General features: G+C 43.8%; 2 protein-coding genes across 6 annotated transcripts in view; one reads left to right on the top strand and one right to left on the bottom strand.

The window, feature by feature from the left end:
- LOC144935177 (pleckstrin homology domain-containing family A member 1-like) overlaps positions 1-10,915 on the bottom strand; it is a 26,833-nt gene extending 15,918 nt beyond the window's left edge. The window contains exons 1-4 of one of the 3 annotated variants that reach the window (XM_078861646.1): positions 10,684-10,915; positions 4,153-4,295; positions 1,121-1,177; positions 811-856 (exon numbers count right to left, since the gene is read on the bottom strand). In XM_078861646.1, coding sequence (XP_078717772.1) covers positions 811-856; positions 1,121-1,177; positions 4,153-4,293 — 244 coding nt within the window. In that variant the 5' untranslated portion in view covers positions 4,294-4,295; positions 10,684-10,915. Of the gene's footprint in view, positions 1-810; positions 882-1,120; positions 1,178-4,152; positions 4,296-10,683 lie in introns of those variants that run through there. The other 2 variants (XM_078861647.1, XM_078861648.1) reach the window with 2 other exon arrangements.
- On the top strand, positions 10,916-26,738 carry LYAR (Ly1 antibody reactive). 3 transcript variants are annotated; one of them, XM_078861644.1, is made up of 9 exons: positions 10,916-11,014; positions 20,618-20,757; positions 21,330-21,444; positions 22,609-22,716; positions 23,089-23,169; positions 24,550-24,997; positions 25,648-25,722; positions 25,859-25,947; positions 26,097-26,737. In XM_078861644.1, exons 2-9 carry the CDS (start codon positions 20,636-20,638, stop codon positions 26,235-26,237), a joined length of 1,179 nt encoding a protein of 392 aa, XP_078717770.1. In that variant the 5' UTR covers positions 10,916-11,014; positions 20,618-20,635; the 3' UTR covers positions 26,238-26,737. The 3 variants fall into 3 exon arrangements, with proteins under 3 accessions (XP_078717770.1, XP_078717771.1, XP_078717769.1); XM_078861645.1 differs by lacking the exon at positions 10,916-11,014 and adding an exon at positions 17,729-17,812 and having other exon boundaries at positions 25,862-25,947; positions 26,097-26,738; XM_078861643.1 differs by lacking the exon at positions 10,916-11,014 and adding an exon at positions 17,729-17,812 and having other exon boundaries at positions 26,097-26,736.
- Positions 26,739-27,823: the final 1,085 nt, after the last annotated feature.

Consider the following 27,823-nt stretch of genomic DNA (forward strand, 5'->3'; position numbering starts at 1 on the left):
AGTTTCAATATTTTGTCTTCGTAAGGGGTATGCAAACCAGTGACTCTGGTGCCGCATGCGGTGGCTCTTCAAGGGCTGTTTTGTAACCGTTATTTATTAAGGACCACCACCATCTCGTATTCACCACACAGTGCATTGCGGCTTTTGAGTTTTTTTTACCGAATAAAAAAAAATGTCTCTTCCTGTTATTTTGATTGCCGACCTCCTGGCCTAGGTCATTACAAGAGTGGCAAATATGAAACAGGTCTAATAAACCAAAATCATAAACACAGCGTTGCACATTTCCATCGTTTTAATTTTGTAAACATGAGTCCTAAGAAGGCTTCATCAAAAAGTGATTATATGACCGATAGTTTTTTTTGTGTTTTTTTTCTGGTGGTGCACCGAGTTCATTGAGCACTATAAATGGGTACAACAGGTTATTGTTCGGCAGGATGGATGTCAGTACTCCCACCTCTTACAAGGGGCCCGACCAGTGTGAAAGAGTAGGCCAATTACCATTTAGAGGGGTTCTCTAGATCTCCCTCGAATGGACGCAGTGGCGTGAGCAAGCAATTTCAGGGCTGCACCTTAACCTTTAATTGCGTTCCCTTAGAAAATCTCTCATATCCAGAATACTTATCTAGCTGCGATATTTAACATGTTAGTGCAGAAACTACTGGGAGGATTACAAGTCCAGGAGTCCACTGAACTGAGACTAAAAACCCGTTGCACGTAAGTTCAGCTGTGTGGTGTGAATGACAGTACATTCTAGTGTTCGTGTTAAACTATAATTTCCGAGGATATGTACTTCCACTTTATAACACTTACCGAAACAGTTCTCCACCTTTGGCCTGAGTTTGCAAGCATCTGAAACCTGTACCCGTGAGATCGTTAGCACACTGTCGCATGTTGCCATCAGTGATGCACGAATACCGCTCTGTTCAAACGAGTACAGTGAATGTGTATTGAGTTCACATTTAACAAACGACCCTTTAAATACTGAAGCAGGATCATTCACAAAGCAGGTAACATTTGCAATATAACTTACACACGCACGAAAATATGGACATAAGGTTACCAAAATGCAGTTTACTGAAAACATGTTTAAGTTATTACTATTATGTAGTGGTATTCTCACCATAGAGATATAAGGGAGGCTAAGGTTCCCCAGTGGACCAGTGCCATCTGGAAGATTCTGCAGTAAATAAACACACAAATACACATTTACACGGATTTTTACACACAGATCAAACGAATCCACGTTTACACATACAGTATAATTAAACAGTGAGACAACGGCAGAGTTCAAGTGCAAACTCATCTTCTATACATTTCAATATTTGTGCTTCCCTTTTGAACTTCCACGAATAATGTTAATATTCAGTAGAAAAAGGAAGGAAAGCCTCACTGAGCATCACGCCTCTTTCAGGATGGTCCTGCAATGGGATGTTTGGCCAATGCCATTCACGATGTGATGTTTGGCATGTAGGAGTAAAACCAGAGTACCCGAGAGAGGGCCCACAGATACGAGGGGTTACTCTGCAACATCGGAATCTCCTGAGCACCTCACCTCACAACAACTGACAAATCCTGGTGGTCACCCATACCAGTACTAGCTCAGCACACCCACGCTTATACTTTCTGAGATCTGACTAGATTTGGTGCAGCTAGGGTGATTTGGTCATAGATTTTAAAAACAATTACAATACATTATCTTGAACAAAACTGATGGGTGAGAAAATCGGAAAAATATAAGCACTGCAAGCATCAATTTATAATCGACACCAAAATTACGATACCAAAGTGAAAATGGGTCAATATGTGGTTGCATCACCAGCAGTCTCTCATGTCATGATTGCAAAATTGTTCTAGTGCTCGTGTCAATCTCAGCTTGGGTGGCTTGAAGACACATGCATTAATAATGCCCTTAATGTGCCGGTGTATAATGACTGACCATTACTGACCTTGGCCATTAAGAAAGCCGATTTGATACAGTGCAGAGAGAATAATAAATTATGTAGAACGTGTACTGCATCTGAGCGATACAGGACACGTCATCTTTAATGGTTGGTCTTTTTGCCCCAATGGACTTGTGGTGTCTTGCCATGAGATGAACATTACACTTGGAAATCTGGAACAGCAAATGTGCTCTGAAGGAGAGGATTGCTCACAGATGAGATTGTTTTTTTGCATGACTTCTCCAGAAAAAAATTGTCATGTGCGCTATTTAATGCTTTACAACAAAGATCCCCCGTATAGCCTTAACAGACTGTGCTGTTAGCGAGCACCTATGAAGGCCAGAACGGCACACAAGGGGGTGGGTGGCCAGCACCACGCCCAGCCGCCTTTGTCTCCCCAGTGGTAGATATTTACACACCACACCAGGTACTCATTTGAGGCTGAATCGACCTAGGGGAGGCCCAGGACCGGTTCAGATAATCGTCACTGATGTTGGCCATGAGAGGAAATCGCCAGGTTCGTAGTGCAGCGTGCTAACCGCTACACGAAACCGCTCCTCCTTCACACAGTAGGGGACACACTCTCGCACATGCTCTGCTATTATATGCCCTCATGAAAGTCATGACAATACATTATTAGTGCTTATGCATGTTATTTAACCAGATGAGCATCGACTGGGAATCATATATAACAGTGACCAGTCTGTTTATTTATTTGACTTGCACTTGCGACTAATGTCACAGTCTCCAACACCCATCAAAAATAATGGACAATGTCCTCTGTTAATTTCCTGTGAACTTTACCATGTTGCTGTGGGAATCTACCCGCTGCCTGAAACCGACAGCAGTGAGGGTGCTGATGACGAGGCTAAGCAGCCACCCGCGGATAACCTCAAGGGACCATGAATTGTAAACACAGAATGACATCAGCGGTGCACCCAGATAAAATTTTGGAGGGGGCAATTCATTTCAGGAAACCAAATTTCAGAAAGACTGAGTGTTTTTTTCACCCAGCGGCGAGTAATATTAGAACTTGTCCTGCCCTCCCACACTATTGCCAACCCGTACTGACCAGCATGAAGTATGGTAAAAAAATATATATAAATTTTAAAATCATGGCGGACATGACATGGGGAGGCCTTCATCAATTGGCAGATTGAGAATGGATGGAATATATGTTTTTTTTCATTTTAAAGTGTGGCTACTCGAACCACTTTCAAACTGACTGGTAAGTCTCAAAGCATAGGTGAACATGGCCATGGAAGAGGATGTATAAAAATGTAAGTTTGTATGACAGTATTTATCATTTCGGTTAATAATGTGTATGTATATGAAGTCTAAATATAAACTTGCAGTGTGTTGGCTAGCTGCCCAGGAAACGATTTATTTCTGAGCCATGTGGGACCTATAAACAGACGTACGTAAATGTCTGCCTTCCGGATCATGCACAATGCTGAAGAGATGTGAAATAATAAATAATGTACTTATTTTGAATATGCACATATGCTGTTTTGCATGCTATCGTGGAGGAAATAGTACAGTATGCAGTCTGCGTGTCAGACCTTGGTAGTTTCAAGGTTTTTGGACGTGCATTTCAGACACTTCAAAGATGTGACCAATCATGAGTCTAATCATAAAGTGCTTTTTATTTCATTTGGGCAGAGTACGCCAACCATTTGGGACTGTAATTCAGACATAAATAATCATCTGTGCGCCTCCCTTGATAATAATGAGCACATGTATTTGTCCAGCGCCATGTTTCAGAGACGATGTCACGAGACCGAGGCGGCCTGTGGCGATGCTCGACTGTGAAGGGGCATTGTTTCGCGTAGCCTGTCCCACACGTAACAATGTTTTTCGTAAATGTTTCTTGGACGTTTCGTGACACCGAATGGATCGAAGGTCAGCCTGGCAGAGCATTCCAGACCGGTGGAGCGGCAACTCTATAAATGCTGTGCCATCCATTACAACAAGGGAGAAATGTTCATACAAAACCATATACGGTACCACGACATTGGCGGTACTCAAATGAACACTTGCAGCCACACTGGGATAGCGATCCTGCATTCGGTTTAATGTGTCAAACCATTAGCTTTATTTCCGTAGAGATGAGTAGATCATTGCTTTCAAAATTACACTTCTTTGTGCATTATGAGGATGTTTTTTTTTTAATCTTGAACCACGAGGTTGCTTAATTCGTAGATCTGCCCACCTGTGGGTTGTCCATGTACCATCTCAGTGTGTTGGTGGTAACGTCCAACTGGAAAAATCGCCGCAAGAACCTGCTGCTGCCCTCGGTCTCCTCAAGGTCCAAAAACCCACACACGTTCCCCTCGCGATCGCGGTACGGCATGTCTGTCGGGAAAACATCAGAAGTCACGGGTTAATTGTCTGAAACAAAATAAAACCACCAATGGTCTCACTTGTTAAATTAAGGTAGCATTTACGAAGGATTGATCAAAGTCACTTATTCCATTACCATGTTTCATCATGATGTACAGTATATTATTACAAATATTTTTCGTAGAACACGAACAGGACACATTCCTGGCACACGCACAGATTGGAGGTGCACGCCAAGTGCACTTTAATTTTTCAACGTCCCTCAACGTCTCACACAGAGAATCCACAATAATAATGTCCAGCTCTGTCTTATTGTGATAGTTTGTCCTGTGGGTGTTCTTAAATGGATGGCGAACACGTTTCTGGACTACGGTGCTGAGGCTTATTGCTCCTGCTGGGAAGTGTTGACATAATGGACGTGCCAATCAAAATGTAGAGGCTCTACGCTTTATTGAAAATAGTTTTTAGTCGGCAAATAATGTTGCGCTATTGTAAAAAAGAAATGCACTTTGCAATGATACGTTTAAAATAACATTTTCCACGATCATTTAGTTTGATGCGGTGTGGTTATTGAACCAACATTGCATGCAACATGCGAGTGTCAACTTGCTAAAGTTTTTCACCGTTTGCAAACACCCAAGGGCAATGTGTGAATTCCCAAACATAGCATGCATTGTTACCGATTAACTAACCGTATTAATGCTATACGCCAACCACCGCCGTCACAAACACTGCCATGTCGAGAAACACCGTACTCTACCGCATATAATAAACACACATTTTGGGCAACGCTCCTTTCCAAAAATATCATCATGCCGCACTGCATTTTAATCCAGGGCTGTATTTGGAAAGGCCAATGAGAACACTGTGCTGTAATAATGTAACACCAGATTTAACACCACTGCCAACTAGAGCTGGGGCAATTAGTGGAGTTAAGTCAATTGACATTGATGTTTAGTCGACTATTATTTTGTGGCTAATTACTGGCTGCCCTCACATTCTGCCTCCCAAAGCCACCAACAAGCTGCCGCCCAGGGTGACTTGCTTGGCTGGTGATAGCGAAGCCATTACCCGGCTCCCGCTCATCACCTTCCATCCAGTGTCACACGCGGAAACAGAGCAGAGGCTTTTTTCCCAGCTATTTCCGCGTTATCCGATTTGTTGAGGAATTAAAAAAAATTTAACCAGCAGAGTAGTGTATTACTTAAATACTGAAATTGGATAGCCCGGCTCTTCTGCCAATGTAATTCCACGAAAGCAGCTTTTTATTTAAAACAAACAATTGGATTCATTTGAAAATAAGACCTAGATACAAAATTTCAGTCAATATGAGAATAGTTTTTGTTTCGGAATGATCTGAAACCAGAAATGGCAGCACTCATATGGATGTCACTTCTTAATTTTTTTCCACCCAAAAGTGTTTTTTGGGTGAATATAATGGAAATGATAAAAAAAAATTGAAAACGATCCAAAATCGTCTTTGAAAATTCAAAAATCCTAAGTTTTAAGTCCACAATTCATCCCTAAAAGGAGTATTCACCCTTGTGGAGCAAGTAGCCGTCCTGTGCGATGGGATCACAAGGGCTCGTGTTTACATTCGCAGCAATGCAGGAAACACCACGCTCTATATAGCACTGTATAATGTATAAATCACCTTCCAGCTGCCCTTCGGACTAGCTCTTGGGTCTGTACTACGGGGACTATAGGGGTATCCAATCAAATGTAATCGATGCACATTTTATCATGTGGGAGCCCAATATCACAGATCTTATTATCCGCAGGGTTATGCACAAACTTATTCCACTCATCCATCTAAAAAAATGGAAAATAATTGCGAATAAATGGAGTAACTTGCCGCTCAAAAAAAATATGATAATTAGATTTTGTATGGCGTATTTGCCCAGAGTGCGTGGCAAGAAAAAGAGCTGTTCAATACCTATGGACAACCGACAGGTAAATCAATAAATTTTCCACACGACCATACTTATATTAAAATGCGCGCATCATTTTAAAAGTGTTGCATTCGCTATGGTAATGCTCAGGCATTGATATTGCAACAGGGGTCTTTGTCATTTGAAGCATAGCAGGTGTGCGTTCATCCCCGTCCTAACCCACGAGTAATGGAAACACATTTCCGTGCAACTCCTCTTACCGCAAAATATTGCACGTGTAATTGTATGTACAGTATGTATGTTGAACTTATTTCGCACCGCGTACGTAGCCAACCGTGAGAACTGGAGATGCAGGAAATTGTAAGCCGATCCAAAGTAACCTCTCGGGGGAAAAAAACCAGCGGGTGATGGCTGACAATTGGAAGAAGAGGGCTGGTGATGACAGAGAGTTTTCACGGACGTGACTGTCCCCCACGGATAAGGGGGGCCGTAGATAAGAGTGTCATCATCGCTGCTGAAAGCGTTTCACGTCGTAGTCCCGTGTGTGTACCTATCTAGAGTTTGTTGCGCCAGTTTCCCCTTTCTCTCGCCAGAGCTTCTCACTCATTGACGTTGATGTTACAGTCGTGCTTGCAGATGTCCTGCAATAGGGGTTCTGGGTGACCAACACATTTCTTGGCATTTGATATCTCACCAACAATATTACTTGTGTTACTATATCAAAATACTATGTATACGTTTATAAATACTATGTAGACATTGAAATGTAACTGTATTTTCAATGTACAAAATTGCGTCGGATCTTTATTTCGAAAAGGGAAATAGAGTACGTTGAACTTTTAATCTCATACGCCAAGAATGAAATAATTTCACTGCTTCATTTCACCCATATAGGGAAATATGTTGAGGGGGTAGAAAACCAGATGTTCCACTGATGTTGGGTCATGGAACCAACAAAGTTATTCCACATTACTTTGCCACTGTACATTATATAGTTCTAGAGGGCTACTGTATGTAAAAGGTAAAGGTACAGCCTTGTAAATGATTTCTCACACCTTTGCTTTCTATTAGGAAGCCACTGGAGCTATGCACTTTTATATATAGATTGCTAAGTTCTTTAGATTGTTATCCTTCCTCCGCACCTGCGATTAGCGTGGTGGGCTACGTGCGGTGTGAAAGAAGTTCAACATACATACATTGCTGGAATAAGTATTTCCATGCCGGCCAAACGTCTTGGAAAGGGCTGGGAGTATCCATACCTCCACCAACACGCACGGCCTGTGTGTCGATCGACTGTGGTCCACCCATTTATGCTGCCGGGTGAACAGAGTGGCTGGGGATACAAAACTTGCCCATTGTTGTGGCCGGGAGATCGAATTGGTGATGCGTAGGCTTTCGCGACCAATATCATCCATAATACAGGTTTTATTTTGGGGTTAAATCGCGTAAATATATAAATGTGTCGTTACCTGCTACCGTTGAACAATAACAGGGACGGATATTTTAGTGCACATAATCGACTGGAGATACAAGAACAATGGGCTTGCAGAATGCACATGCATAATGTATGTTGATTACCATATAAATTTGTACCATTTATATGAATTCATTAACCCCCCCCCCCCAACTTCGTGCAAGAAGAGCTCACAGGTGATGTCATCATATCTATCCCTCTATTTAAGGAACTAAACAGGAGGATTCATCCACAAATCTGGATGTCGCCTGATGAAGTCAGTTGTAATTACTGGCAAAACGTCGTACTCAGATTGTAATGGTTCTCTTATATTGACATGCTAATCTCTCACAATACAATGGCCACCTCCACAGCTTTGTCGTCGTGGAGGTATATCAGCTCTCCGATCTTACATTTACACGCAAATTCCATCTCTAGCCCCGCCCACTTACCCTTGGGCTACACCCATCTCAAACCTATATAACATCCTGCTTCAGCAGCTCTCCCGCTATATATGTTTTCACCTGATGACGATTGCTTGTGTTGCGATAGAAACGTCGTGATATTTTTTGCATTTTATTATTTTTCTATCGATGTGGCTTTACCGAAAGACCCAAAGAATATGAATCAGATTGTAAATGTTGTGGCTTTGCCAACGCACCAATGTGTGCTGTACTAGTGTAGTGTCAACGATTCAGAGACAGAGTTTCTAGGAGGCACTTTCTTTATTAACAACTTTCACGGTCTCGTCCACACCCTCTCCACAGTAGCTCAGCCTAGGGCCTGTACGCAACACGAGCCGCCTAACACTGACGACGCTGCCTGAGATAGCCAACTACTCTCCTTTGCAGCGCAATATCTAGCGGAGACGTTTAGCGACGACGGCGACGAGACAACAGCAACGATGAGACGAGTCCATTCCCAGAACCGGCAGCCTCGAGCTCCCGCTCTCGGCTGCTTTTATGCTCCCAGCGCAGCCTGGCTCCGCCCTGACCGCGCCTCCCTTCTCGAACCCGCTAGCAGGTTCCAGGGGCCTCCAGACGGGGTCCTCCGTGACCCTTGCCCTAGTTCCTCCCCTCTGTCCACACACCGTGCACACCCTCACCGGCGTGTGCGCTGTCTGTCCACCACAGTTGCCACTGCTGTCCACCAGCCGGCGCTATTACACTAACTGCAATATACACCCGTCCTTGGATGGGCAAAAAAGCTAGTTATGTTTTATTTTACCAGGTAAGGCCCACTGAGCTATACTTCTCTTTTTCAAAAACAACCTCGCCGCAAATGATAACTCAACGAAGTGGCTTATCATGTGGAAATTATTATAAGCCATATACTCTAACACCTGTTTCTAAATGTGAAGGGAAAAACCGGAGGACTCGCAGAAAATTCCACGCGACCACGGGGAGAACATGTAAACTCCAAATATACAGGCGGCAGGGTCGGGATCTAACCCACATAGCTAACATCGTAAGTTGCTGAACATATGCTGTCCTAAACAACTTACAAAAAGGTCTAAAGTTGTAGTTGTGAGCCAGTCTTGGTAATAAACTTTGTGAACTCATTTTATTCCGTAAAAATTTTTAATTCCATGAAAAAGGTGACTTTTACGAATCTGAATTGTGTTATTCTATGCACTGTACATATGCACGTGTGAACTGATAAAGTTGAGAACTTCCTTATTCCATTCTATAAATATAAATTTGAGATGTATTGCAGAAGTAACAAAAATAAGTTTTCACTCTAAATTTCAGTGGCATGAAAAGTCATAAGAACCTGGGACCATATAAATTGGTTAATATATTGTACACTCTTAATTGTATGCGGAGGCTTTCACGACCAGCATGATTGATAATTATATAATTTGTTTCTTTTGGGTTAGGTCGAGATTTTCTGGTTTTAAGAAAGGTATCCTCCCCATAGGCTTACCGAAAACAAACCAAATATGAATAAATACAATCTCGTTGTAAGAAACAACACGCAGTGTCATCAAGTAAAATATGCTGTCACTTCTCATCAAAAGGCTCAACGTAAGATAGTTTGGGTTGTTTGTAATGGTGGACTGCATCAAATGTCCTGCACTGTGACAGCACTGAGTTACTGGCAAGCGGGAAGTACTCGGCTCATAGCTGACTGATGAAATCAGCGCAGTTAAGCCCGTGCGTTTAAAGCGCACGTTCCAGTTTAGTCTGTTTAACCAGGTGAGCAGTCAAGAGACCAGGATGAGTCTCATTTGCAAGATTGAGCCTGGGTTACACAAATGTTGACAGTATTCCCCAAGTAATACCCAGAATGCAGGTACAGTATACCTAAACACACACCGTACTCGGCCTCTCCCGGTCTGATTATCCGCAGTTGATAGAAAGTGGGAAAATTGCTGCTTGCTACCTGTTACTAGAACTGTGAGGAATAAACTCGGGTCTCACGATAAGACAAGCGTTCAATCTCACAGGCTGTCGTGTTCATTCACTCTTATTAACATGAGCAGCTGCACGTCCGTGTTTATTGTACAAGGTGGTCTAGATGTCTTGTGACCCGTAATTAATTGACTCCGACATTCCCCACCCCCCACTTTGCTTATTCATTTCTGTTTTAACATCATTGGTATACAATAAAATGTAGTTTTGGGGAATTAAATGGGGGGGGGAGGTCACAAGACATATGGACCAGCTCGTGCGATAAACAGCAACGCGCGAACTTTCCCGACGGTGACCCCCCCCCCCACACACGGTGACCTCTCCTACCCCCCCCCACGGTGACCTCCCCCCCCCCTACGGTGACCTCTCCCTGCCCCCCACCCCCACACACGGTGACCTCTCCCTGCCCCCCACGGTGACCTCCCCTACCCCCCCCCCACGGTGACCTCCCCCCCCCCCCCACGGTGACCTCTCCCCCCCCCCACGGTGACCTCTCCCTGCCCCCCCCCCCCCACGGTGACCTCTCACCCCCTCCCCCTACCCACGGTGACCTCTCCCCCCAATCACCCGGTGCTTCCCTCACCTTTGGGGGGGGGGGGTTGGAAGGAGTTGCGATGATGTTGTGTGGGTGGGTCACTCACTGGCACGTCTCTGCTGCTGCTGTCGTTGTTGCTTCTGCTGCTGCTGTTGTTGTTGCTTCTGCTGCTGCTGTTGTTGCTTCTGCTGTGAGGACCCAGGCGGCTTGTGCCTCGTCTGGCGCCGTGTTGTGTGCGTACTGTCTCCTCTCGCTCTCTCTCCCTTCCGCTTTATCGAGTAGGAGGAGGAGGGAGCCACACGAGCCTCTCCCCTCCCTCCCCCGGGGCCACCCGCCGCTTCCGCGTCTCCCGCTTCTGCGGCCGGAGTAGCCGCCCACGCGGGGTGTGTGGTCAGCGGCGACAGCTACAACCAAGCTCCACCACCACCACGTGCTCTGTGTGTCCCCTCGCTACACCACCACCACCACGTGTTCTGTGTGTCGTCTCCTCGCTACACCACCACGTGTTCTGTGTGTACTCTCGCTACACCACCACCACGTGTTCTGTGTGTCGTCTCCTCGCTACACCACCACGTGTTCTGTGTGTACTCTCGCTACACCACCACCACGTGTTCTGTGTGTCGTCTCCTCGCTACACCACCACGTGCTCTGTGTGTCCCCTCGCTACACCACCACCACCACGTGATCTGTGTGTACTCTCGCTACACCACCACCACGTGTTCTGTGTGTCGTCTCCTCGCTACACCACCACGTGCTCTGTGTGTCCTCTCGCTACACCACCACCACCACGTGATCTGTGTGTACTCTCGCTACACCACCACCACGTGCTCTGTGTGTACTCTCGCTACACCACCACCACCACGTGCTCTGTGTGTCGTCTCCTCGCTACACCACCACGTGTTTTGTGTGTACTCTCGCTACACCACCACCACGTGTTCTGTGTGTACTCTCGCTACACCACCACCACCACGTGTTCTGTGTGTCCCCTCGCTACACCACCACCACCACGTGTTCTGTGTGTCGTCTCCTCGCTACACCACCACGTGTTCTGTGTGTACTCTCGCTACACCACCACCACCACGTGCTCTGTGTGTCCCCTCGCTACACCACCACCACCACGTGCTCTGTGTGTCTCTTCTCGCTACACCACCACCACGTGTTCTGTGTATCCCCTCGCTACACCACCACCACCACCACGTGTTCTGTGTGTCGTCTCCTCGCTACACCACCACGTGCTCTGTGTGTCCCCTCGCTACACCACCACCACCACGTGATCTGTGTGTACTCTCGCTACACCACCACCACGTGTTCTGTGTGTCGTCTCCTCGCTACACCACCACGTGCTCTGTGTGTCCTCTCGCTACACCACCACCACCACGTGATCTGTGTGTACTCTCGCTACACCACCACCACGTGCTCTGTGTGTACTCTCGCTACACCACCACCACCACGTGCTCTGTGTGTCGTCTCCTCGCTACACCACCACGTGTTTTGTGTGTACTCTCGCTACACCACCACCACGTGTTCTGTGTGTACTCTCGCTACACCACCACCACCACGTGTTCTGTGTGTCCCCTCGCTACACCACCACCACCACGTGTTCTGTGTGTCGTCTCCTCGCTACACCACCACGTGTTCTGTGTGTACTCTCGCTACACCACCACCACCACGTGCTCTGTGTGTCCCCTCGCTACACCACCACCACCACGTGCTCTGTGTGTCTCTTCTCGCTACACCACCACCACGTGTTCTGTGTATCCCCTCGCTACACCACCACCACCACCACGTGCTCTGTGTGTCGTCTCCTCGCTACACCACCACGTGTTCTGTGTGTCCCCTCGCTACACCACCACCACCACGTGTTCTGTGTGTACTCTCGCTACACCACCACGTGTTCTGTGTGTACTCTCGCTACACCACCACCACGTGTTCTGTGTGTACTCTCGCTACACCACCACCACGTGATCTGTGTGTACTCTCGCTACACCACCACCACGTGCTCTGTGTGTCTCTTCTCGCTACACCACCACCACGTGCTCTGTCCAGTAGCACCACCGTGAGAGCGCGTTGGAGCGATGTCGTTAAGTGTGACTTGATAATGCTAAACATGCCAATTTACGTCTAAAGAAGAACTTTTTTTAATCTCTACATTTTACCTGAATCTGAACAATTATCACCCAGATCCGGAAGAATACTGAAGAACAGTGGAACAACGCGGATGTCCAGAATAATCGCCTCATTGGAGACCCCAAAAATATTGCTCCTCCTGTAATCATAAATCGAATCAAACAACAGGCTGATGCACACATTTCCTTCAAGCCAAAGTACGACCGTGGTTATGCTTCCCAAACTATGGACCATCAATAACACCTCCTTCAACGATAATTGGAAATGTAGCTCCTGAACGTACTGCTGCCATACGCAAGAATAGCGCCATGGTAGCAAGATGTTACCCACTTGCCTGATATGCACGAAGGCGGAGGATCGATCCCGACCCTAACGCCTGCCGTATATTTGGAGTTTGCAATCCTCTCCGTGGTCGTGTGGAATTTTCTCCGGGTCCTCCCGTTTTCCCCTCCACATATACACATACCTGTCAACCCCTTATCAGTGCCCACCTTATTATAGACAAATTCAGACCTTATTGGTCACCCCGTGCCCTTATCAATCTCAACGTTCATCCTACAGTCAATTTCCCTGTACAAGCATACGGGTAGACCGTATGGGTTGACAGGTATTTATACAGAATCAACATGCGTTTAGAGTATTGGGCTGTTAAAAATGTCCACATCACTTGATAAGCCATTTAATTGAGCTATCATTTGTGGCCAGATCGCTTCTGAAAAAGAACAATATAGCTCACCGGGCCTTAACTGGCAAAATTAAATTCGTTTAGTTTTACTTTAAGAAAACAGAAATCGTCACCATCACTTATCCCACCAAACAGAACACGTTCTCCATCCATCACCACAACCACGTGCACGTTCTCCCCATCACCGACCTTGAAGCGGTCCTCTGTGCAACACATGTTGGGATATATAGCTCCTGCTCTAACCAATGCGAGTCCGTGGAGACAGAGGGCCTTACAGGAAAATCGTAAAACAATACGGGGGGTGTCCATGCCTTTAGACTTACGACAGGCCACCGGGGACATTTAACATTTCAGCTGCGGCCAAATCAGAAAATACTGTACATACAGAGGGACAAGCAAAAATATGCAGAGATCATTTCCCAGCCAAGGAGGAATGTAGTAACTCTACCGTGAGAACGTCTACCGATCAGGAGATGAAGCAGACAAATCCACCCCATGTGCTGGTGCGACGTGGATTGTTACCACCATCGTCATCGGAGCACCGTCAGAGATGGCGGTGACTTTGTGGAGGATGCCTTCATCCATCAGTGGATTGATCACGGCTTCTGATGATGATGAATTTCCCCCTCGTGTCTGATTGAACACTTCGGGAATGGAAGAGCCATCATTGCGTTCGTGGAGAAGAGGTGATAGGAAGGACATCGTCGATGAAATACAAGGCTTTTGCCCTTTCTGGCAGTAACAGCGGTGCTAAGATGTCAGGCATTGGGTCTGCATTCGTCGTCTTGATACCGACAAAAAAGAGGTTCCATAGAAGGGCTGCGTGTTTACCAAGAGCTGTAGTCACTGGTGTATACAGAGTGTGAGCGATTACACGGCGAAGTAGAAGTTTGTCGATGTGTCATGGAAACCAGTCAAACGTTCACATCAACAACATTTGGCAACAACACAACATCCCCCCAACCACACAGGGTCAAGAGTGAGCGAACACTCGGCATAGAGAGGTCATTGACAATGGAATAGACTGCGGATGTTGAAGAGACGAACTCAGTTTAGTATCGTATCTCCAATGTTTTAATGTCATTACGGCAAAAACAAACGCTGCATTTGTTATTCAATATGTGGCCAACTTGCCTTCAATGAAGCAGCCGCTGTATGTTGCGACAAGGAATGACGTCATGCACCTAGGGGGGGGGGTCAGACATTTGTGACGATGTGTGACGAGGGTGGAGGGTTGAGAAATGTGACGTCACATCAAAATGCGCTTACTTTAAATAAATATAGACAACACGTTCCACTTAATAAAATTTACTTATAATAAATATTTTCTCCTACAACATCAGAGTGCAGCGGCACATTAAATACGCACTACAATGACAATAGTTTAAAGCGATTTGAAGCATGTTTTATTTGGAGGGTGCAGAGCTTTGTAACGTCATATTTGAGGGGGGGATCTGACTTGTGACGCCGTGTGACGAGGGGGGGGGGTCAAAAATCGTCCAAGATTGCGTGACGTCATTTATGGACGGCCCCTTATGAAGGGCCATTACCCTGAACGTCACCTATTATGTTTTCCCCTTTTAAGGCCGCACATACGCACAAAGTTATTGGAGAACGTGTTGAGTTGTTAAAAAAAGGTGTCAGTTTTGTTGCCAGATAAAAGGGTAAAAAAGCAATTATCATATTTTGCTACTGGCAACGGAGGTTCCAATGGTGTAAATGCTTCGCCCGAGCTCTCATACTCTGATGGTGCATTGTCTTTGAGTTGTGCGCCTTTTGGCGTCATCTGGTCCAACACCATGTGAGACTAGGCTCTAAGAAAAGCTGTCTCGGGTGTGGACCAATCAATTTCAAGGACAGTGCATACATTATCAGAGTTGTGTTTTTTGTTTGCATTCCAAACGCAGGTATTGTGGTCAATGCAAACATGACTCCTTGTAAAAAAAAGTGTCAGTTTTGTTGCCAGATAAAAGGGTAAAAAAACAATTATCATATTTTGCTACTGGCAAAGGAGGTTCCAATGGTTGTTGTTTGTGCTTACAACTCTGTCGTGCTGGCGGGTCCGATGCTAGGCAAGATTAACACGCAGTAGTCGTGGGCAGCAAGGCTTCGGCGGCCAATAACCATAACTACTTTTTGTGGGTTAGATTGTGGGTTAGATCGCGTTAATATAAACCATACCTGTCAACCCCTAATCAGTGTCTACCTTATGACAGAGGTGGCACAAAGTCATTGTTATGCCAGTCCAAGTCGAGTCGCAAGTCATCAAATTCATGACTCGAGTCTGACTCGAGTCCAAGTCACATGACTCGAGTCCACATCTCATAGGTGGGACAAAGTCATTGTTATGCAAGTCCAAGTCGAGTCGCAAGTCATCAAATTCATGACTCGAGTCTGACTCGAGTCCAAGTCACATGACTCGAGTCCACATCTCATAGGTGGGACAAAGTCATTGTTATGCAAGTCCAAGTCGAGTCGCAAGTCATCAAATTCATGACTCGAGTCTGACTCGAATCCAAGTCACATGACTCGAGTCCACACCTCTGCCTTATGACAGACCAATTCAGACCTGATCGGTCACCCCGTGCAACTCTCAAAGTTCATCACGAGGAAGAAACACAAATGGACAATTAAATATTTTTTGCCCGCATTAAAGCAGCTGTACGCCGCATGGACCTGAATATTCGATTTCCGTGTGCAAGAATACGGAATAAACCGTATGGGTTGACATGTCATTTTTTGTAATTTTTGCGACATTGAAGTGTAATGTATAGACTTATTGTTAGTAGCTCAGCTTATTGGAGATTATATTGAGTATATTGATGATATTGATGTAGTTTATATTTTAGTTTTTTTTATCGGTTCACTATATGATAGTCATTATAGAGTGAATTGTATACCCAGTTACTTAATGTTACTAGCTCAGCTTATTGGAGAATATAGAGTACATTGTTTATATTGATGTAGTTAATATTAATTTTTTCACATCGGTTTATTGTATGATAGTGGTTGGTTGCAGTTCTTTAGTGTCAATATACTAAATGGCTCTTGTTGATATGTAAACTCTGACTTTAACATAGCCACTTCCGTGACCAGTTACATGCTAATTCATCACATTAACATCATGCTAATCTCCCAGTTACATGCTAATTTTTGACTTTAACATCCTGCTAATTCTCTCACATTAACACAGCTTATTCAATGCTAAATTCTTCTGTTGATATGTAAACTCCTTTGTCAAGGCGCTCTTCTCCTCCCACCCAGCTTAAAATACGCTGCCAAGCTTAGCAGTGTTCATTGGAGCGCTGTCTTTCAGACAGCTCTGTTCTTTACCTGAGGACGGCTGCTTGTGTTGTGGCCGAAACGTCGTGAGAATTTAATTTAATTTTGGTTTATTTTATTATTTTTTTATTTCCCTTCTACGTGACTTTACCGAAAGAACCAAGAAGATGGATCCCTGCAGTCACGAAAGCTTTAAATCGAAATGTCTGTGGTGTTTGTTGTTGTTAATCACCAGCGAAGCGCCAGTAACTCGAATTGTAAAAGTTGTTGTGGGTTTACTCTCCAACACCGGAGTGCTGAACCTAGTCACACTAATTGGCGGTGTCGGGTGGCGGCGGGCTTTACGACACGTCTATATTTTGTTTGTTCTAGTACAGAGTTAGACTGATGGCTTTAATCTAAGTTGTCTTGCGGTTGTTGTTGTTGTTTGACTTGCATCCCACTGGGATTTTGCACACAGTGTTGGTATACGGTGCTTTTTCTGCAATATTTTGCTGTCTTCTTGGATTTTCTGTTTGCACAGAGTCACATAGTCATATTCTTAGGTTTTTTCGGTAAAGTCACGTAGGTAAAAAACATTAAAAAGTAAAATAAAATAAAAAATCACGACGTTTCGGAGGCAACACAAGCCTCCGTCCTCAGGTGGTACCGTCACAGCCACGACAGCTGTATTTTATTTTACTTTTTAATGTTTTTTACCTACGTGACTTTACCGAAAAAACCTAAGAATATGAATCCCTGCAGTCACGAAAGCTTCAAATCTAGAGTCACATAGTCACTTTAAGATGTTTTCTTGTTCATGTTTTTTGCTTGTTGCGGCTGCACCCGATTCAAGAGCCGAATGGCTCACAGGGCTATACCTAATAAATGAAATGAAATGAATGAAATTTACGCGATCTAGCCCAACCCAAAATAAATAAAACCCAACAAACCTTCATTGTGGTTATTAATGTGCTGCAAAAACCCAGGGCGCAAAAGGAATCGATTCCCGCATCGTAACTCAACCACCCTCGCGTGAATCGTGGAATCGAATCGCGGGGTGAGAGGTGAAGGGTCAGAGGGAAACACGTGGGAGGAGGACACGGAGCCGACACTTAGCAGCAGCAGACAGAGTCTTTGAGGATCTCGGCGCTGGACTCAGGTAACAAGGGACGGGGTGATGGTCACCCAGTGTCCAGCTTGTGCCTGGAACGTCTTGCTTTGCCCCGTGGGGCTTGTGGTTGGGTGGGAGAGGGAGCTGAGTTGGTGCGGGGAGCGCTCGCCACGTGGCCTCGGTATTGAATTTGGAGCGCCGGCAAAGCGGGCTAAGAGATGAGAACACAACGGCGTGTCCGTGTCAAGGCAAATGTCGCAGAGCGTTAACTCCGAACTGCTTCGGTATAATTTGGACAGTTCAATACATACGTTGAACTGTGGAAGAATTAACGAGAGGGTTGCACTGGAGGCGATGCCGTTCAAAACTCCGTAACCCATTTTTGTTTTCATTGCGTTGGCTACCTCGCAGGGTTTGGAAGTTTGATAAGTGTGTGCGAGTCACAAGTACTTGCCCCGTATAGCACCCGCGTCGCTTTAATGGCCTGCGTCTCCGTTGCCCGGCTCACAATCAGGGCTTCTCATTGATACACAACACACGATGGTCGTATTCACCGCCGAATTCATCAAATGCAGTACCAAAAGTCTGTGGAAACTACGGTAACATTTTATTGTTTTTTTCGGTAAAGTCACGTAGAATGGAAATATTCAAATAATAAAAAATAAAACACAATTATTCTCACGACGTTTCGGCCACAACGCAAGCAGCAGTCCTCAGGTGACGTATAACCCTGAAAACCTCAATGTTTTTTTTTGGTTCGCTGGGCCAAGGGCAGTGCATGGACATGCATTGGGAGTATTCAGTAGGTACGAGCATATAGATCAGCTTGCGTGCCTCGTACGGTACTTGCCAAGTTGTAAAAGCTTTAAATTCTCTCCGCCTTCAACTAGTACGGAGAGCAGTGTGGTGGAAGTACAGTATTATCAAATAACGCCCTCGGCCCTCATCCGGCAGTGAATGTACAATCGACCGAGACAACACGTTACAGTACTAGCTTTTATGTCGGGGGGGGGGGGGTGTGGAGGAGGGTCAAGGAAATAACAGACGATGCTCAGTTGTTCAATGATCAATGGTCAGGCGCAAATTCGATGGCCGTGGGGTACAAAGTCATGGCCAGGGGTCTGTTTATGGGCCTTGAGATCGGGGTTTTCCAGTCGCATGTACTTGGATCGGATTTGTCGTCCCTCGTAAATGTTTATCCAGCATATCACATACTGCTGGCGAGACTAAGAAAGTGTAGTGTTGTAATTTTAAACTGTTCTAGGCTTGGCCTGCTCAAGCAGTATCTGCTGAAATTCCTATTGATGTAGTTAAACGGTCATGTGTTTTAGCAATAGAAAAAAGACCATTGTATATTATTTTATTGCTGCCTGATGTCTGTCTCTGGTTCTTATCTGGTCGATTAAACTCACAGCAGTGCCTTTCAGATCAGTTTTCCCACAATGCGTCGCAACGCATGACCCCAAGGGGCCGTTATGGAACCTCAAATGCAATAAATTCAACACCCAATAAAACAGTGTGGCACCATAAACAAGATGCAGTGCAAAGCCTTTGATTCCCACGCATTTTACTGTGGTATTATTTCCTCTGTCACACATCCTCATGGTGTACCATCCTTCCCGTCAGTACTACTTCATTCCCTCTTCAATATTGCACATCCCAAGTTGCACACGTCCGTATCTCATGGCACATCTTTGTACAGTGATTGGACGTGGTGTCACGTGTTGATTCTTTATATGTGTACATTGTTTTGTAAAGAGACGGGAGCTTGCGAAAAAACTTAAGATTCTGGCCTGGAATATGGGTCAATGGGTAAAGCCTCGATTTTTGGAAAATATAAAAAATGTTAAGATATAAAGTCGTTTTACTAAGAATGTATCCAACGACGTGGCTTTAATGTGATCGCAATAATTACTATAGTCCAAACTTGCAAGAAAAGTAAGAGGTGAATGGAGTAAAGCAAAACATGAATTTAGAAAAAAATGCACGAAAGATTTGCAATTTGGACGCATTGCAAGTAAATGGAGCCTATGGCTCTGTTGATCAAACAATACATCAAACATATCACATGCAGCAGCTTTAAAAACAATCGTCATACCTTAAGGGGACAGTCGAGTAAGAACTGCGGAGGCCAATGAGGAAGGAAAAGTTATTGCACAGCTGAAAGCGTAAGTCTTATCTTTTACTTCCTAGAGCACTTGGCAAATTATGAAACTGCTGCGTTTCAACAAAGCGCACATGTACATTCAAAACGTTTTGACATCCTAAAATGGCAATTTTGAAACACCACAAGTTAACTTTCAGATAAACATGTCCTCTCATAAGTTATCTTGTGCACAGTGTGGCTTGGTTAAGTGGGGAGCATAGATATACTGTACAATACCGAAATGGATGTTGTGCAGTGTGCTCTGGTGCCCAGACCATGATCGGGATTAATAGGTTTTAACGGTAAGTAATTAAAACTGGCTAGACTGCTATTTCCCCTGCTCCGTATCAGCCCAAATTTCAAGTGAATATACACCCACCATAGTACATCACAGTCGAGAGCAGACACATTGTTTAAGCGACATGTTGCTATCGTCAGGGCAAGAAACAACGATGTTCAGCTTCAACTTTTGTGGTCCAACATTGAATTGAACTTTTGTTGTCGGAGGTGAAGTGTGGAAGAAGGTCTTCTTGTCTTATCTTTGCCTGCCCCCTAGTGGTCGATGCAAGTCTGGTCTAATTCGCAGCTGAGCTGTAGGTATTTATTTAAGTCTCAGCTTTTCTGTTGTACTTTGAGGTGCCATAGTCTAATCAGTGGCAGCTGAGCTGTATTTTTTGTTAACTCTGGCTTTTCTGTTGTGCTTTTAGGTGCCAGAGAAGCAGACCATGGTGTTCTTCACCTGCGATGCGTGTGGGGAGTCTGTGAAGAAGGCCCAGGTAGAGAAGCATTTGAACGTTTGCCGTAACTGCCAGTGCTTGTCCTGCATCGATTGTGGCAAGGACTTCCGGTAAGGATTTGGTTTAAAGATATTGCACTCACCGGAAAACCCAGCTCAGAGCCATTTATGCAAAAAAACATTTTCAAAGGTTCCTAAATAAAATACATCAATGTAGAAAACACGTTCCACGGAACAATTCAAGATGAAGTGAAATTCTACTTAAATACAATACACAAAATTAATAACAGCATCTGAGTGTTAATGTAATGCCATCTTCAACAAACACCGTGCTCATAAAAATGTAATCTTACCTATAAAATCATTAAACTATAGTTTGAGCTCAACCAATAACGACTATACCCACATACACTTAGTCTATTGAAGCTTTTCTTGTGTAAGTTTCAGCCTTTTAAACCTCCATATGTCCAGCCATTGCATTAGTGATGCCCATCGTATTGAGATTTGGAAGGTGATTCGTGTAGTACCCAGAATGCCCCACAACAGTCTTCAAATGGTAGGTCTGTTGAGCTTGTATGTATTTGTTATTGAACATTTTATGCAGTGCTTTGGAATAAGGTGCTATATATACCTATATAAGATGAGATACGATTTCATGTTTTGTAATCTGTTTGCCTGCACAGGGGTCAGGACTACAAAACACACCTGCGGTGCATCAGCGAAAACGAGAAGTACGGTGGCAAGGGATTTGAGGCAAAGGCCAACAAAGGAGATGTCAAGCAGCAGCTGTGGTTGCAGGTAATTCTTGGCTTGTAATGCGCTCTCATGAGGACTCGTAATGGTCCAGTGTACTCACTTGGTATAAAATAATTCACCTTCCCCAGCGATTCAATGAATTTTCACAATTACGAGGCATAATTCGATAAACAAAAATAGTTTTTCTTTCATTTCTACTTCAATTTTTTTGTTACATATTTACTTTTTTATTTCCCTCCATTAACCTTGATGTAATATGCACGTCTCATTTGCGTATGGTTTGTATTAGCCGGACATACCCAGTTCTTACACACCATGGGATTTAATGTGCGTGTTGTGAGCCTGGTGGTATTCTCGCAGAGTCTTGTGTGTAGTGAACATACATGGTATCATATTCTTGGTTCTTTCGGTAAAGTCACGTAGAAGGGAAATAATAAAATAATATAAATATAAGACAATACAAATTCTCACGACGTTGCGACTGCAACACATGCAATCATCATCAGGTGTCAAATCCACAGCAGTCGAAACGTTGTGAGAATTTTTGTTTTATATTAATATTATTTTATTATTTCCCTTCTACGTGACTTTACCAAAAGAAACAAGAATATGAATCCCTGCAGTCACGAAAGCTTTAAATCAAAATACATGGTATCACCATCTCGTGGTATACACGGTGTGCCAGCTCAGTTGTCTGGGCTCAATTTGTGGCAATGCAGATGGTTATCTGTAGTTGGTGTGTGCCGCCTCTGTGTTTTGTATAAATGCATACCTCGTGCATTGTGTCTGCACCAGAACATTGCAAGCTGCAGATTAACTGAGCTGATTATGTTGCTTCAATCCTGTAACTCCTTATATGGAAGGAGATAACAACTCGGGCTAAATGTTTACATTTTATTCTTAAAAAAACTGTGCCTTTACTGCCCTGATTACATCGTTGTCATGTTCACTGAGGTAGATACATTTTTAAATACAATTTTCACGCACAAACTCGATATCTAGCTCTATCAAAGAGATAGCACCCCTAAGTGTATTTATTTAAAACAATGCGAATACACATGCTGACATGCTAAGAAATATAATTACATTTAATTTTGCAGTTTCTTGTTGGAAAAAAATACTCTTTTGTATGCATTACTTTGGTTGCAGCTAGTTCATGTCCCATTAGTATCACCGCATAATTTGATTTGTGTTTGATTTCTTCAGAAAGTACAAGATTCAATCAATGCCCCAGGCATCAGCCCCCAGGTCCGTGATATCATGAACTCAATTGTTGGCTATGACAATGTCCCAAGGAAGAAGCCAAAGTTCCAGGTATTGTAATTTTTTGTAATTATTGGTTAAATATATACAGTAGTTTGTAATTACAGCAGCATTTTTCATTTGGAAGTTTAAAAATCAACACTTTTTTTGTAATCAATTGTATGAATATTGTAAAATGTATTTGGTTTCAGATGCCATGAAAATATTTTTTTATTACAAATTCATGTATTTTGGAAGTTCTTTCGTACCGTACATACCCAACGTACGGTGAGGAGAACGACTCATAAGTCATTTAATCAATACATGTAAATATTAAATCCACTATCCAAGGGGCGTGCAAGGTTAATATTTGTCAGTGGCAATTGTTCCCTGTGTCTTCTCGTAGCATTTGCATTGCTTGTGGAAAATGTGTTTTTTTTTTAGAACTGGATGAAAAACAGCCTGCGTATTCACAAGCAGGAGCTCCTGGACAGGGTGTGGGAGGTCTTCTCCTCGGCACATGCGGTGAGGGTGCTCTCTCCCCTCGTCTTTGTGCATCGCGCTCAAGCATATGCATACGACAAGCAATGCTATTTGTGTCAGATCCCAAATGTCACTATTTGTGGTTTTACTTCATGCTTGAAGTGTTGTTTTACAGGTCACGTCATATGGCTTTGGTATGAAATGTTGGAACAAAAAGTTTGGTAATTGAACGTATGAGCTTAATGACAGTTATCTTGCTGTATACAGTGCAATGTCATTTATAATTATGTAATGTCTACATGAGACCGCATATAAAACCAGTGTACAGAAACAGTTGGCTTATGCAGGGGAAAAAAGCTAAGTCTTGAGCATGGAATTGAACAAGAGCAAGTATGGATGGCAGGGGGAATGCGGTTCCAGACTACGTGGGCAGCAGAGTAAAATGGGCAAACCCCCACTGAGGGAAGGTTGACTGACTGGGGCTTCGACAGGCCAGTCACGGGTCACCGCGAGTAACCTGCGATGAACCGCAAGTCTTAAAATCCCGAACCGCAAGCCTTGAGCACGTTTTCGGCATTAATCGAAACCGACTCATTTTGTGGGATGCCCACGGGTATCCTTGAGTACCCAACCCATTGCAGGACTCTTATTTGTGGTGTCAAAAGCATCAGCATGCTCGTGAAGAACTCCAATTGGGAGTGATCCAGGGTCTAAAGAAAGATCATTCACCACACGTAAGAGAACAGTTTGGTCGTGAGGTTTGGAAGTTTCTGCGTTGGAGCCAAAGGCTCTGGTGCCTGGAGGGGACTGGATCAATAACACGATTGCCTCTGAGCTCAAGGAAGGTGGTAGGGTTATGGTGAGGAGTGTTTCAACAATTTTTTCTTACTATGGACTCGTGATGCAGACAGTATAAATAGAAGAGTGCAAACAAGAGCCAGACATTGCAAACGGGGAAAACAAGCACGAGACGTGCAATCGAAATGGGGAAGTTATTCAAAACAAGACAGTTCACATTGGAGAGGGAAAAAAAACAATGATCATTAAACATGAGATGGGCGCTAAGGACGGCATAGACATAATATGCAAGAGCGAGCACAGGATCAAACAATATCAAATGGCGCAGACGGTACAAACAATACAGACGAGGACACATAGTACAGGTAGAGTGATGCAGGTAATACAATTGATGGTACAAAATGATAGGCTTGTAAACAATACAAACTGATCAAACAAGACCAACAGTAATGTAATCAAGTTTAATGAATGTAGAGATACTATGTAGCTAGCCGCCAACTCCATAGCACTTATCCCTTCGTCAAGGACATGATTTTACCTTTTGTTTTATTCTGACAGCTGTGATGAAGAACAAAATAATACTTTACAATATTAAACATTATATTGGGTTTTCTTTCCATCCAGAACCAAGGTAACCCCAACCACCAGCAGCAGAACAAGGTGGAGAATGAGGAGACTCCACAAAGCAATGTGGTGCCCACGAATGGCGGGACTTCGCTGCATGATGAAAACACAAAGCAGGAACCCTTGGAACGCAAAAAGAGTAAACAAGAGCGGAAGGAGGAGCGGCAAAAGCAAAACAGGGTCGAGAAAAAGGATAAGAGGACTCAGAACACCGATGACTCGGAGCAAAATGAAGAGAGCAAGAAGAGTAAAAAGAAAAACAAGAAAGGACAGGCGACTGAAGAAGAGGGTGAGGCGGTGGAGGAGGGCAATGGGGAGGTGCAGAAGAATGGAGAGACCGGAGGGAAAAAGAAACGCAAGCGGAAGGGGGAGGAGGCCGAGGAGGCGATTCGTGAGAATGAGAATAGCGAGGAGCCGAGCAAAGCTAAAAAGGTCAAACGCAATGGAGGTGAGGGGTGGTCATCAAAACGGCACCACTGTTAACATATACGCATAGTTTGACGATAACTACACCTCCAGCTGACAATATTGACGGCTTGTATTTTTCAGGTTGTAAAAAAAAGCATCTGCTAGCAAGTGTATCAAAAAGGGACATTTCACTTTCGTAGTTCACCTGAATATTGAAACTCCTGGTCCTAGCGTGTCTGAAGTAAATTAGAATTGGCATCACAGACAGGCCTTACTTAAAGAAATCGTACTTTTGGATTTTTTTGCATAATGTCATTTTACATTTTAGTTCAGCACTGGTCATCTTCCAGTTTACTGGACATTGCTATTTATTTTTGCCTTCCGTGTAGTAATGTATTTTAGGATTAAATTAAAAATACTCCTTTTTAAATCCAGTGCTTGATAAAGGCCTCCCCATGCCTCTCAGTCATGGGGATTATTTGACCATATTTTACCGTGCAGCTCAATGTGAATTGATGAACGATTGCGAGTCCAGAAATGTTCAAGATATTTCAGAAATCACTCGCCACCGATTTTGGCCATGGTTTGGAATCAAACTCAAGTGCACTTACCACTGAGCCAACACCTCAAGCCCCCCATTGCAATATTATTTGGTGGTTTTAATTTGAACAATGTTCTTGTGTTTCTCAGATGAGCAAGAAAAGAAGAAGAGTAAGATATCAGATGAGGCTAAGAAAGACGAATGCGAAAATGGCGCACAGAAAGGTATGAGAGCCCTGATGCGAAGCTGATCAAGAACAATGTGCAGGTATTTTGGATTATACCTGCAATGTTGTGTATACATGTACTTAACTTGTCAGATGCCTGCTAAACTTTTTTTTTATCTTTCTGCATTTGTCAGCAGGTAAATTTAACTGGAAAGGAACAATCACGGCTGTACTGCGCGTGGCTGAGAACAAGGAGATGTCGGTTAAAAAGCTGAGGAAGAAGGTAATGTTACACATGCATAAAAAAGAGTGCCATCACGACTAAGGATATTATTAAGTCAACAGGATTATTCTCGATCTTCTCGGTCAGCTACTCTAAAAAGCGTCTATGACGCTTCGTTTGGTCATCAATTTTGTGATGTTTACCCACAGGTATTGGGCCAGTATTTGGCCATGGACGTCGGTGGGAAGCCATACACTGAAGAGGAACTCTTGGCCTTGTTCAATAAGAAGATTCAAAGTAATCCAAAGTTCAGAGTTCTCAAGGACAAGGTCGTTCGGCTTGTCGACTAGAACAAGGAATCGTCCAGCCAGGAACACTTTGCAGAATCAGTAATTGAACTGCTTTGTATCAGAGCAGAGAAGGAACTTCAATGTTTTTTTATGTTGAGATATGTTTTGATATACCTGGGTATAATATGTAATCGTGATACAAGTGGTTATGTTGTACACTTTTTATTGATGCACTGCAACACATTTCAAAAGCTTCTGGGATTACGTCTTGTTTGAATTCTGAGGAACAAGCTGTTTTTTTATGAAAAACGTTGGGAACAGATGACGAGTTGGTGGTTGAGATTTTGGCGCCTGGATTGAAACACGACCCTTGCATTCTTTAGAGTGCTGTGTGCCAAATCAAACCTGGTTACATTCTGTACTTGTAAATGCTGTACATTTAATTTTGGGTGAAATTGCGTGGGTGAGCGTTTTACCTGTAGTAACGTACATCTATTGTTGTCTTATATCAAAAACATGATGCAGAATTCCATTTTTATACGGCAATTGTACAAACTGATAATGGTTTGGAATGGATATTTTAAGGCTTGTCAATAAAAACGTATATGCTAACCACAAACTGCAAATATTTTCACTTGTTTCATCCAGTTTTATGTGCATTCAATGCATGTTGAATTTAGTTCCCCTCGACTTCAATGGAAAATAAGGTAATTGAAGGCAATAAGCAGCATATACTGTACTCGGAAGAAATATAAATTGAAATGTTTTTTTTCCTGAGTGTGTATTACCTCGTGTTCATTTCAAGTCCGTGAATACACGCTCTTTCTATTTTAATTATATATCCAAATATATTTTTCACGCCTATTAACGAATCCCCAATCTCGGCAGCTAAAGGCAAAATTCAGCCAGGATTGTGTTTGGAGGGGGCAACAGCCACGTCTATACGGTGGTACTGAAAAGCAGAGGTGGGACAAAGTCATTGTTATGCAAGTCCAAGTCGAGTCGCAAGTCATCAAATTCATGACTCGAGTCTGACTCGAGTCCAAGTCACATGACTCGAGTCCACATCTCATAGGTGGGACAAAGTCATTGTTATGCAAGTCCAAGTCGAGTCGCAAGTCATCAAATTCATGACTCGAGTCTGACTCGAGTCCAAGTCACATGACTCGAGTCCACACCTCTGCTGAAAAGTTACATCGGATTCATTCAGATTATTTCTGACTGCTGAAAGAGGACTTACAGCAGCATAACATGAATATACTGCCCGGGACTTGGAACTTGCAACTTGGAATCCCTTTTTGACGAGCTACTCGCCCTGCCATCCACCTTGCCGGATTGTCCAAACATGAAAATGTGACTATTTAATCTTGATTTGAAGCTTTCGTGACTGCAGGAATCCATACTCTTTGGTTCTTTCAGTAAAGTCACGTAGGTAGAAAATAAATCACGACGTTTCGGGCGCAATACAAGCGTCCGTCATCAGGTGGGAAAGCTTGGTCTGCTGCTGAGGCAGACTGTTTTAAAAGGTTTGAAATGGGTGTAGCCTAAGGGTCATAAAGAAGTGGCCGGGGCTAGTGATGTTAATGTGAGAAATTAGCATGTAACTAGGAAAGAAGGAAAGCGGCCTCCTAGACGAGGGCACGGAA

Source organism: Lampetra fluviatilis, chromosome 12 (genome assembly GCF_964198595.1).
Source record: "Lampetra fluviatilis chromosome 12, kcLamFluv1.1, whole genome shotgun sequence".
Lineage (NCBI taxonomy): Eukaryota > Metazoa > Chordata > Hyperoartia > Petromyzontiformes > Petromyzontidae > Lampetra > Lampetra fluviatilis.

Bases quoted from the DNA above. Each gene is read 5' to 3' on its own strand.
- LYAR (XM_078861644.1), top strand. From the start codon at position 20,636: ATGGTGTTCTTCACCTGCGATGCGTGTGGGGAGTCTGTGAAGAAGGCC. The intron at 23,170-24,549 runs GTGAGGGTGCTC...CTTTCCATCCAG, and splicing joins TCTTCTCCTCGGCACATGCG to AACCAAGGTAACCCCAACCA. The intron at 24,998-25,647 runs GTGAGGGGTGGT...TGTGTTTCTCAG, and splicing joins AAAGGTCAAACGCAATGGAG to ATGAGCAAGAAAAGAAGAAG.